The sequence below is a fragment of the Ylistrum balloti genome, unplaced genomic scaffold, assembly GCF_031769215.1.
Source record: "Ylistrum balloti isolate Yb309-2 unplaced genomic scaffold, AGI_CSIRO_Ybal_v1 Utg369772, whole genome shotgun sequence".
In the NCBI taxonomy this organism is placed as follows: Eukaryota; Metazoa; Mollusca; class Bivalvia; order Pectinida; family Pectinidae; genus Ylistrum; species Ylistrum balloti.
The window spans coordinates 2,336,013-2,349,014 of record NW_026781965.1 but is presented as its reverse complement, the minus strand read 5'-3'; the positions used below and the strand labels follow the sequence as shown (position 1 = coordinate 2,349,014).

The 13,002-nt window shown below is 34.4% G+C and overlaps 1 protein-coding gene across 1 annotated transcript in view; it reads right to left on the bottom strand.

Moving 5' to 3' along the window:
• LOC132543982 (uncharacterized) overlaps window positions 1–13,002 on the bottom strand; it is a 57,356-nt gene that overhangs the window by 4,843 nt on the left and 39,511 nt on the right. Inside the window, exons 18-32 of the mRNA XM_060207538.1 lie at window positions 12,344–12,513; window positions 11,742–11,910; window positions 10,942–11,027; window positions 10,678–10,737; window positions 8,397–8,525; window positions 7,926–8,060; window positions 7,214–7,310; window positions 6,530–6,612; window positions 5,061–5,306; window positions 4,452–4,830; window positions 3,870–4,126; window positions 3,284–3,511; window positions 1,430–1,531; window positions 1,088–1,203; window positions 141–306 (exon numbers count right to left, since the gene is read on the bottom strand). Coding sequence (XP_060063521.1) covers window positions 141–306; window positions 1,088–1,203; window positions 1,430–1,531; window positions 3,284–3,511; window positions 3,870–4,126; window positions 4,452–4,830; window positions 5,061–5,306; window positions 6,530–6,612; window positions 7,214–7,310; window positions 7,926–8,060; window positions 8,397–8,525; window positions 10,678–10,737; window positions 10,942–11,027; window positions 11,742–11,910; window positions 12,344–12,513 — 2,423 coding nt within the window. The remainder of the gene's footprint in view (window positions 1–140; window positions 307–1,087; window positions 1,204–1,429; window positions 1,532–3,283; window positions 3,512–3,869; window positions 4,127–4,451; window positions 4,831–5,060; window positions 5,307–6,529; window positions 6,613–7,213; window positions 7,311–7,925; window positions 8,061–8,396; window positions 8,526–10,677; window positions 10,738–10,941; window positions 11,028–11,741; window positions 11,911–12,343; window positions 12,514–13,002) is intronic.

The following is a 13,002-nucleotide window of genomic DNA, read 5'->3' as shown; positions in this document are numbered from 1 at the left end:
AAGAGGACATTACGAAATATTTTCAGCTTACGAGTGAAACGTAACTGTTGTTTAGTGAGAAAACATTTCAAAAGGAAATTTCTTTATAAGAGATTACATCGACTTTCCATCAAGTAGTCTGAAAAAGCAGGGGGTCTTACCATTCCGTCGCCTTCCTCCACAGCAAACCACTTATTGTTAATAAATATGTACTTTTCATCCGTTTGTACGTCTCGTACCACCATGGTGTTCATATACCATGACGCTGTGTTACCCTTGCCGGAGTTGTCGTGCCAAATATGCAAGTAGTTTAGAGGGCCAAGAGGACTGATAGAACAAAGAACTAGTGACAATAATATGAAGTAATAAACAAATATGATAGCAGATAAGAGGACCGTTAAGACTAGGATATAATAAAAACTACAATCAGGCATGCAATTATTCTTGGATAATGTGGATTTTATTACTCAGATAACGCTGATCATCCTCCTGTTAATTGTGGTTCTCTTTCGAGCATTTAGCGTTTTCAGAACCTGACTAATATGGCTTTGTATTTTAATCATTAATTGAAAAGTACTTATGTAATTGATCCTAATCAGTGCAATATAGTGTTTTACAGTTCATTTGTGATAGGTTCATCAGTTTTGAATTAAGTAATATTAATATATCATGGAGAGGCAATATCAACTTAAACTTTGAACTTCATGAAAAAATGACATATAATTTTGGATTTTCTATTGGCAACATATTGGAAATTAACCAATTTAACTCCGTTTAACCAATTACTGCTCAATGAATTGACCAACCTCCTATGTACATATTTATATCCTTCCATTGATTCTATCAAAATTTAAATTCATCTATTTATATCGGGAGAAAATTTATATAGATTTTCTCTATATGTCGTTTCCTGATCCAATTACATGCTTCTGTACGATACAATTTCGTTGAAATGAAATACAACTAGTAATACATACTAACAAATCAAGTGAAGATGTGATAAAGCATTCTTTTACAAAACGTTTGTTACAAACGTGACATAAGTATATTTAGGAACAACGCTGTTTTGCTAAAGAAATTATGTTGACATTTTTGTAAATGTTCGTACCGTTTCACAGCCATTAGGAAGCCATCCACGTTTCCGCGCTGGAATACTTTACGTTTGCTGTCATTCAAACATCGCACCTCCGTCTCATCAAGATCTCCAGACAGTATGAAGTTTACCTTCCGACATAAAACAGTATGTTAATTACAGTGATACAGTGTACATATTAAAAAACGAAATTCACCGAGACAACCAGTTTTAGGCAAAACTTTACTGTAACATTCAACAAACATATAAACGTGCCAATACAGTTACAAGGAGTGACATCTGTTGAAAGAACAAAACCCAAAAATGACAAATAGTTTACTACGAAAACCTAAATAGTCCAGAGATACAAATATATACCTTTGAATTGGTACCAGCATTCCTGCGCATGCCAGTCACAACGACAATTTCATAGTAGTACTTATCGGCCACGTCATTGTCAATGAGAGGTGTTAGTCCCAACTGAAATATACATAAGTATTCCTTATATCATTCAATGTACTATCAAAATACCTATTATTTTTGTAGCCTCGTTTCGTTAGGTAATTGTACAGGCAGACGATAACATGTTTTATGACATATTTAAATCTAGATACTGAAGAGCAAAAAAGTAGACCAAAATGCAACCTGCAGCTGTTTTGTCCTAGATCTCCTCAGTACAAATTGATTAAATTTGAGGTTTAAGGAGCGAGAGAGGTAAATCAACATTGAAAAGAAAAGTAAAAAATTCAGATGGGGAGGTGCACTAGCCGAATAATCCAGTAAGTTTAATAATGTTCATACATCGTTACTGTCCATTTATTAATCGATCCAGGTAGTTTGCAGGCAACCAATGTTATGTCAATTGATGTAGAGATATACACACATATATACAATCTAGTAAGCAATATCGACGGTATGGTCCAATATTTGTACTGGATCCTAACAAACAATTGTTCGTTACATGGGTATTACTGAAATTGACATATGATCGATGAAGAAAAAACGATAGTACGGACAAGTGAATTGTCAAATTTTCGAGATAATCTGCCCTTTTATCAAGACAGAAATATTACATAAATTACATTACATACATAGGATATAAAACAAATACAAAGTTATCAAGTTAAATCGAGAGCGGTAGAGTGAATCTAGGTGTCACGGTAAATCCTTCGTCCGATGGACGTCGAAGGCTCTATATAAGTAACAAAAAGTCATCTTAAGTTATTGGGTGTAATAAAAAACGTATTATATAAATATCGGTACGTTGTGCATTGTAGCCGCTGAGCATATCTGTGGCCGCAAAGAAGTAAAATCCGTGTACCAAGGAAACGAGTTAACCGGTAAATCTTGGTCCCACTCTAGGTACGGAATCGTTTGATTTTAATGAAAGAATTATTTTGATATTTTCTATTGTAAAATTTTCTAATGAATGTACATATAGTCACAATAAAAATGATAAAAATCACCAGTTATATGCACCAAAAATATATACATACAAAAAATATTTTGAATATGGTCGAATAGGCTCCAGATTCGCCAACTGATATTATTATTCATTGATCATACATACATATATATATGTATATATATTAATGTATCCAGAAGCAGAAAGGTTGATTGATTGTAATAAATAAATACATATTGATTCTATAAAGCAGCAACTTCTCAGTCGGTATCAAGGTATAAATAGATTTACTTTATTGTGTTTACACCAAATCAGTGTGGATATGGAAATTCCATCAAATACTGTTTCTTCCTTAGCTAACAGTTTACCACTACATTCTGTAGATGATCAGATAAAGTCTACTGACAATTAAAGAATATGCCCTACATGATGTAATAACTGAACATATTTGATATTATCATGATATTTTGTATACGAGTTTGACATTTAAGAATTGAATGTTTTAAACGGAAGTTTCAGTTGTGTTCATGAGATGATATCTACTATGTACAATCAGGAAATTCACGCTAAACTGCCACTTAAGTTGGTATGCTTTTTCTGTCCACTTAATTTAATCTTTATACATATAACATCCGATCAAGTAATTAAAAACATCTCGTATAACACATAAAAACAAAGAAAACCACATTTATCAAGCGAAATAGATTTGTCGTATCCATTTGTTGTAGGCTATGACAAATATTACATGTTTCATGTATCAGTTAACCTGATTTGAGTTGAAGTAAAATGAATAAAAATGTTATAAACGGTATACATTTTATGGTTACCTTCTCAACATCCTTTTTGTCCTGTCTTCTGGCCCAGATCACAGCCACTATATACACGGCGGCTATGACCATTTCTGTTATATACAGGGTAGGATTCTTGAAGAAGTCCATGTTAGAGAAGACAAAGTTCCAGTCTATAGTGTTTGGAGCTACTGCCCAGTCTCCCGTGAACGTTGTCAGATGAGAACACAAGCAATTGACCCCCCTCTTATTCGTTTTCTCAGTAGCCTAGAAAAAAAACAAAAAAACAAACAGAATGAACAATATGACACGAGTTTTGAATTGAACAAGAAACCCTTGAATGATTAAACTTGCTGGGAATTAATGATTTTTATTGAAATTAAGGGGAAGATAATACATTTCACAGTTATAATTTTAAACGAAAATACAACTCAATTTTTCACTAATTTATTTCATATGCACTTTAGATTTAAAAACATTATCTTCAGCAATTTTTAATAGTTGTATTGTTTAGAGGTTCAAATCCACTAGCTGCATCGTCATTTACACAACAGCATGCCGGAGGCTACTTATTTGTCTTCAATAAGTCAAAAACTGTATCTATTTTCCGGTTTCTATCACTTACTGAACAGCCATTTGTTTCCCATCTGTTAGTTGTGGTGTTAACATACAAACAGTTGGACTGACTGACTGATAAGGTGTAATTAAAAGTAAAGTTTGAAGCCACGTTAGAGAAATCCTTCGGAATGTCTGCCTTGAAGCGGTATTTATCACGTTCCGCCGGTAATAATTGGCGAACTCCAAAATATAGCTTTCCTTTAAACCCTCCTAGCATGTCAGTGGTGATTGAACACGTCATTGATGTCTCATCTGTTTGTCCATCTGCAAATAGAAGTTACCATAAAATGTAACTTATTAGTACACCTGGTGACCTCGATGTTGTAAACCTGATTTACATAAGAGGATATGATATTGCTAACTTTAGTTGACCAAGATTAATATAGAAGGTGATTCAAGATTTGTTAACTCTTCATGAACACCTGGTTTTTGGCTCTTTTTTTTTACTGTCTCTTGACTAAATTGGTTTTCGTCATATTTTGTTGTCATTTCATTGATTTTGAAGATAAATTAAGACAACAAATCAGAATTTAATATTGTTTTCGTGTTACTGTCATACCGTGTTAGTGTAACAAATGTCAATATTTACATGTTTGAGGAACTAAACAGACGTGATCCACTTCTCCTGTTGTGATGTTTGGAAATCCACCGGCTCGGACCACTACAAGAAGTTGTTCAGATTCCGTAAAGTCAAAAACGGCTTGCACTGCAGCACGTTCCTTTGAGACCGTGATGAAGAAAAAAGCGAAGTCGTTGCCGGGCTGGATGAATGGCGTTTGATTGACTGCTGGCGGGTTGTACGCGGACGGATCTCTTGGTATAAATATTTCAAACCGGTCCTTGACGTTTGTAACGCTAAGTTCCTGGTTATTATCGTCGTATAAACTAATGGAAATCGTGCCGATTTCATGGTTTTGTGGCTCCGATCCAGCAATTAAACCTGGTACCTTAAATACGGACGATGAAGCCTGGAACAAACGACGTAACGTAATGCGGTTACATTGAGTTTGTGATTATATAAGGGGAGAGATACAATTCAAATTAAAAAGATCTTTTCTTTCGCTATCTGTAATTTGTTTGTTAGTTGTAAAGGTTGGATACAAAAGACACAAAAAGCCGTTCAAATACACAGTGTATACACATTTGAAAATACTGGTTTTGATGAAAGCTAATTCAAACATTAATAAGGAGAGCTTACCTTTACAGAAAGTGCTGTCGAGCTCGGCATATTAGGAAATATTCTACTGTAGTCTGGAGGCACGAATTCTGCACCTCCAAGAGATATTTTTTTTCCAGAAAGATTTTCCAAACTGTTTTTCTCGTAACTGACCGCATAGGTACTTGATTCAAAAACGATCGGGTCATCTTTCGGATTAAGTCCATCAAACATCAGAGTATCTATCTTCTTTTCAGTGTCACTTGTTTTACTTTCGAGTAGTGATGCCTAAAGGATAAAAAAGAGAAACCGTAATTTCAACTCAAATCTATAGCAACAAAGATCCTTCCTGGACCGCTTGATTGTCTGCATTCATTAATTTTATGTAAAATTCGTATTCATGCATGCATTAACATTGCGATCCAGGTGTTCATATCACGTAATGAGACATTTTGCCAAACTGATAATGTCAAGAACATTCCTGCTGTCTGTCATTAAACATCCCTTTTTGGGATACCATGGTGGTTAGGCAGTATGCAATTTCTTTGGCTAGCTATTTTGATGCCTTAGTATATGAGTTCGAGGACAAGGCACGGGTAAAACAAATTGTCTTGCTTCGTTAACTGTGTTACAATGTCCAATATATATATATGTATGTATGTATGTATGTGTTTTTTTCAAACAAGGAGACCTAAAGAAGATCACTTCTCCAGGTTAATGGACAGCACAGTTCTAAGCCGTAGTTCAAATATGTATATTTCACCAAATATCAATCTACTAACCGTTCTACACCTGATATCATACCAACGCTCTTTCCTTCTTTATGGGTCCGACACTCTTGATAGAAAACAAGTACTAAAATCTTCGAATCTGTCTTCGAGCTCATTAAAGCAACTATTAGATTCCAATGAATCTATTGGTTGCACCCCCTTCCCCTCATTCTCTCCCTCTCTCACGTGACCCTTTCATCTAATTATTTCTCCTATTGTCACATATGTATATGAATACTTGAGATGTGTGAGCAAGTGCAAATGAGGTTGAGTGCTAATGTTTGACAGTGTGTATGCGATTGAGTATATGTATGTATACGTGAGTGTAACAGTATTGTGTCTGTTATTACTATTATCATTATATTGTTTATTGTTTGATGTATGTCCTTGTCTACAAATGTATTACGTTGTACATTTTATATGATAAATGTGAGGAAAGTGACTCGTACCCGTTACGCTGTTCACAATCCTCATTAAACAAAAAAAGAATTAAATTAAATACGTCATGTTTCCAAAGAAATTCTCGAGGGAGTCACGTGATATAGATAATTTAAACAGTTCCAATATCTATTTTTTATATTTCTTTTCATATGCCATTGCCGTAACGCAGGGGTTCAAGTGATTCAGATTGATGAAAATTATGGGGAAGTTTTATAGAGGTCTCATACCCTATTTGTTTGTGTGATTATGTTATGTTGTCATAAGTTTTTTCATAAGTTGATGAAAGCGATTGCAACATACCACTCCACTTTGTCTATCCTCATTTGTGAAAAATAGTAGTTTAGCAAAGGCCTCCTCAGGATCATCGATATCAGCTGGCATTGCTGAAAAATATTTGATTCAATACAATTAATATATTGCAGAATGTTCACAGGTTTTATATATGCATATGACAAAGAAGTACCTCTAGTAGAAGAATTCGTTCTGGTATGCTCTAAAAATAAGCTTAAATGTGGATAATATATTACGAATGCAATTAAATAAAAAAAAGAGTTCACGGCATCAATATGATGGCACCACAAGTGTTTTATATCAATGTGATAGGTACTATCAGTTTTGGTAGCGAATGTATGAAGATAAATTGAATTAGTGCAAGACTTAGAACATCGTCTATTGTGTAATGCACTGGACTTTGTTGTGGGTGCCGATGTCAACAACAGGTAAGTATTTATGGTAACTAATAGCTTTTTGCGTCAATGATTTGATTGAAAAAAATTGTAAAAAGTGATCTTTTTAGATTCCATTTATTCACATGAACTGAAGTTGGTTTTGTCATTACCTAAACTGTTCCTGCGGACTGTTACTGTTCAGAAATGTTCATGTCATTGTACATATAACCTATGATTTTAAAGTTGAACATTTTGAATGGTAAGCAATCTGGTTTAGCAAAGTTGGACTCCGCTAGCTTCTGTCTAAATTACTTACGTTTACTAGGAGCATCATAATCCGTGTTATAATCCTCAGTTCCAATGACATTGTCGATGTCCATCTGAGTTGGGTGAGCGTAATTGATGGTAGAAGCCTTGTTGGAAAAAAAACGGTTCATATACTCATTCATCTTTAATTAATGCAACTGATATATCATTTAACTGGACAATGTTGTCATTTGCACTGTATAGTTTAAAAAGCCACCAGTTGTTAACTTCTAGTATTGTGCAATTAGTACTCTACTTAGTTACACGTTAAGGCTTCCATTGTTAACATATGATGCCACAACATTGTCAATACACGTTTAATTTTTATCGCAACCTGTTATGCCACAACATTGTCATTACATGTTAAAGTTTTCATCGTTAACCTTTAATGCCACAACATTGTCATTACACGTTAAAGTTTTCATCGTTAACCTTTAATGCCACGACATTGTCATTACACGTTAAAGTTTTCATCGTTAACCTTTAATGCCACAAAATTGTCTTTACACGTTAAAGTTTTCATCGTTAACCTTTAATGCCACAAAATTGTCTTTACACGTTAAAGTTTTCATCGTAACCTATGATGTCACAACAATGTCAATCACACTGCAGACAACACCGACGTTACCACTTTCACCAACGTCGACGTCAACGTCATTGAAAACAATCGCGAGGTCAACACTACCATCAGCAGTTGCTTCTCTTTATTTGCTTTGACTTACCGCTCTAGTCGCAAACAAAATGCCAACAACAACGCCAGCTATGTCTTTCCGTTCTTCAATGGTAACGGGAACATCTTGATCGATTAAATTCTGCAAGGTGTCTACCGCCTTCACTGCGAAATCTGCTAACCCAATCTAACAGAACATGTTTGTTACAATCAATGAGAAATATATCAATGACAAATGTGATAAACTCCCCCCCCCATCCCCCATATCTCCAGCAAATCAATATAAGTTGTAATAGTTCAATATTTTACTTTTGATAAAAACTTTTATACAAGTTTTTATACTAGCATCTTCTATTCATTCACTGTATACTGTAATGAAGAAGAGACCAGATCCTCGGCAAGGATATATTTGTACTGTTCTGTGTAGCTGCAGTCTTATAGATAAGAGCAACGCATCTTACTATGTGTCGTATGTACTCATGAAGCTTATTTGACATTGTCTACATAAATGCTTCAATCAAACCTGTGATTCTCTGGGTAAACACTCTGGTGTTTCCTCGGCAATAGAAACAGCTACAGACGATGCCAACAGGATTGACTCCGTTGAACGGAGAGGTAGATCTTTCAAGTTATTGACAGCTTGAGTAATAATCTGCAACAAATAAATATTATCTGCGGCTTCATTGCATAGACATATTCTTTCATAAAAGTTTCAAAATGTTTAATTCTAGATATATTACTTAATAAACTCAATAGGATGTGATATTGAACGTGATACACTTTATTTAGAACTTATCTAAAATATAAATATGATGCATTTTTTTTATATATATCATTCATCATATATCTCGGTCTAATATCTTGATCGTAATGATATTAATTGATTAATGACACTACGTGCTGTACTTTTCTTAAGGTCTTTTCTGAAGCATAAGTATGATAAAATATTACAAAGACAAAGTCTTCCGGTATTTGATATATTTTTTTTAAATTGAAAAAGGTCATAACACCAATGTTTTCTCACTTATAAAACATCGATATAAGGGTATCTGTTTATGGCATTGCTGTTGAACTGTGACCTCTTCTCCGAGAGAATAGACAAAGATAGGTGTTACTAGGTCAGTCAAGATTATGAAAATATCGAGATATTTGAGATAATGGAATTTATCAAAACAGACTATTTGTACACTGAACGAGGAACATTATCTCTTAGTTTCATGTGTCGAAAGATGTATATTAATGATGACTATGAGGATATTCAAACGTCGTCACTATGATCTCGGTGATAAATAATCTTTCTCGAAATACCAGTATACCTGGTTGTTTTTTCTAAACGAAAACAACGTAACAACCGTGAAACAATCAGTGATACTGACGAGTATCAAACACGTCTAACTTCTCATTTGAAATGTGACATTCTATTCCCAATAACACCGGGTTTACAACAGTGAAACTACAAGATATACTATCGGGAATCTAATTTTATGAGAAAATTAAATATTTGATATTGGGAACGATTCTTCAAATATCGAATCAACTGTGATATGTCAACACCCTAGGTTGGGGATATACGGATAATATCACAAAGGTAAACCAAAATTATCAGGACTATTTTTCAGATTTTGGAAAGCTGTCCATGTTTTTTTCTCCGTAGGAATATGTCAAGGTAAACCCCTCTAATAGAGGATTACGTCATTTCTTTTAATCACCATTTCTGGTCGTAAATACAATATACGTTTCTCACGTTTCGTATCCTATTATCCATTTATGAGTGTCTGTTTGTCTGTCGACATATTCCACCTTAGGTAGTGCCTGTAGTTAGTGTCGGTAGTCCGTGTATATTTTAATTTTAACTGTATTTTTAGTGTGTCAGTCTCTTATAACCTTGACTGTGTCTGAAGGCTGTCAGCCTATTAGAACTTAAACTGTGTATGTACACTGTCAGACTATTATAACTTAAACTGTGTCTGTAGTCTGTCAGACTGTTATAACTTTAACTGTGTCTGTAGTCTTTTAGCCTATTATAACTTTAACTATGTCTGTAGTCTGTCAGACTATATGTCTGTAGTCTGTCAGACTATTATAACTTTAACTGTGTATGTTGTCTGTCAGCCTGTTATAACCTTAACTATGTCTGTAGTCTGTCAGCCTATTATAACTTTAACTATGTCTGTAGTCTGTCAGACTATTATAACTTTAACTATGTCTGTAGTCTGTCAGCCTATTATAACTTTAACTATGTCTGTAGTCTGTCAGACTATTATAACTTAAACTGTGTCTGTAGTCTGTCAGCCTGTTATAACTTTAACTGTGTCTGTAGTCTGTCAGCCTATTATAACTTTAACTATGTCTGTAGTCTGTCAGCCTATTATAACTTTAACTATGTCTGTAGTCTGTCAGACTATTATAACTTTAACTATGTATGTTGTCTGTCAGCCTGTTATAACCGTAAATCTGCTTGTAGATATTCTACCTGTTATAAAGTAAACTGTGTTTGAAGCATGTCACCTTATTATACCTTTCTCTGTGCTTGTAGAATGTCAGCATAGTATAAGTTCAGCTATGTCTATGTCGATGTCGGACTATTATAACTTAAACTATGTCTGTAGTCTGTCAGCCTATTATAACTTAAACTATGTCTGTAGTCTGTCGGACTATTATAACTTTGACTGTGTATGTACTCTGTCAGACTATTGTAACTATTGAATCATGAAGTTAACTGTGTCTCTAATATGCCATCCCAGCATAAGTAGTCAGTTTGCCTTATATCACTTTAAATGACATCTCAATAATTATAGTTATACCTTAGCTCCTTCATTCCGTTTCCTGTCCGCTTCTGCTTGGATCGTCTCGTTGATTGGATTCTATCAATGAAGAAATTATCAAACTTAAAAGTATGATCGGACAGGGCGTTAATTATGAAACATTCACTGGGAGAAAATCCTTACTTTTTGATTTGAATGAACAAAATATTCAACATATTTACATTCCTACTTCATTATCTAATCATTATATCCGTTAACACAAATTAAACACTTTCCGTTATTAATATCAAATATGCCACGTACATTTGGGTCCAGCTTTTGTGGATTTTCATTTCCCGGGTCATTGTAGTTTGGTGTGCCGAACGCAGCAGGATAGTTCTCTCCAAATTCTACAATAATATTATTCTCAAGTAATTAAGCAAACCATAGCTTAGTTTGGAGATGATTGAATGATTCAACACGGCAAAGATAATTGAAACTGTAAAATTCACCAGTAATTGATTTGATTGGTAAAGCCACATCTATAACACTTTCATTAATAAATACATGCTTAAACCAAATCGTGCTTGATTGGGTAATGGATAGGTGATTCACACACTACTGCATTCGATTAAATACATATTAAACTAAATAACATTGTTTAAATTCTTGGTGAAGAATCCACTTGACATGCCGATGTATAGGTAAATATTATATAAGATATGCATGCATCATTTCATTCATAGATGATATAACATCTACTGTTTGCTCATCGTTGTCCGTGACGTGTGACGAGTGGAGAGAAATATGCCTTATTGATAAACATAGGATAAAAAATATATATGTATATCATGTAAACATTTCCGGGGATGGAATTAGCATGCTAAGTGTTATGGGTTTAATATCATGCTTCAAACTAGTCCATGCTGAAGGTTTGTTAACTACCTAGTGGGTAATGAGAGTTCAACCATGTTGCTTACCTTTGCTCTGTTTACAAGGTTGCTACTTATAATATAAAAAAATATTCGTCGATCATATTAGTCAATTTCGAATGTTTTCTGAAATACACTCCAAATAAAAGGATTGGGTTATTCTATTTAAATGCAAACTAAGTAATCATGCACCTGCTAACGTCGCCTTACTCTGCTGGCTGACCAAACTGCCCAATTCAGATACCATAGAACACACTTCATTCACGTCTTGTCTAGCATACACCTGATCAATCTCGTCGTTATCGCCGGAGTTGAGTGCGATCAATCTCGCCTCTAAATCATCGGCGCTCAGAGGATTTACCTGAAATATAGAGATGACAATGCCTTCTGTTGCTCAATGCTTATTGTACATAGCTCATATAATATTACTTAAAGGGCATACAATTCATTAATTATTTTAAGAAATAGGTTTCCATGAATTGCTTAAAACCAGACGATACAGACGATGAAAAGCAACAGATTAACAAAAAATGTACAAGAATTAACTCAGCGGCTTCAAAAAGTAAAATTGGTCGTTGTAAAAATTATGTTATGCAATAGAACGCACCCTCCCCCCCCACACACACACACCTACACACACACACACACACACACACACACGCCATGAGACAAAAAGCCATAGTTCCAAACGGAGGTCTTGGTCTTTATTCAGCGGTCTTCATAAACCAGCTTTCACTTGAATGACACTTTTAAGATAATGAAGAGGGATATACTAGACAGGATGTTTAACTTACTGTGACAACTCCAATGTACACCTCAGCAGACGCTCCCTTTGTGTCGGTGATGCGGACCCAGGTATGTAGATTATAATTATCATACGAGGGACCCAGAGGGAAGTTACAACTATACTCGGGCTCCGACCCATATCCGAGCATTACCTCTTTTTGACTTCCACTTGTCTTCACTGTCATAAGATTACAAAAAACCAGAGAAATTCAAGATATATAGTTCTTCACTTCCAAATGAATAATGAAACAATAATATAATGTGGTATTTGGTAATATTTTTATGTTTCACTCCTAAGTTCTATTTTACATATCCAGGACAACAGACCACATCAGAATGCTTATATTCAACACTATGTATCTTCTATTCAGATAACAAACAGTCTCCTGTATTGTTGTCTTGTGTGTTCTACTAATATGGTTCACTGTATACACAAATAGCTTTTGATATCTTCTGAACTAGCGAACGCACTAAAATCATGAACATTTATTTATCAAATATTTAAGAAATATGTATATATACATAGGTATATAAACATATATAACTATATAGTCTATGAGTTTTTTTTTATCTAAATGCGAGTCAAAATGAAAGTTAATGTTAGGTTTCATAAATTTCTGCTTATATGGAAAAGAATTCAATATCCATTTAACACATGATCATGCAG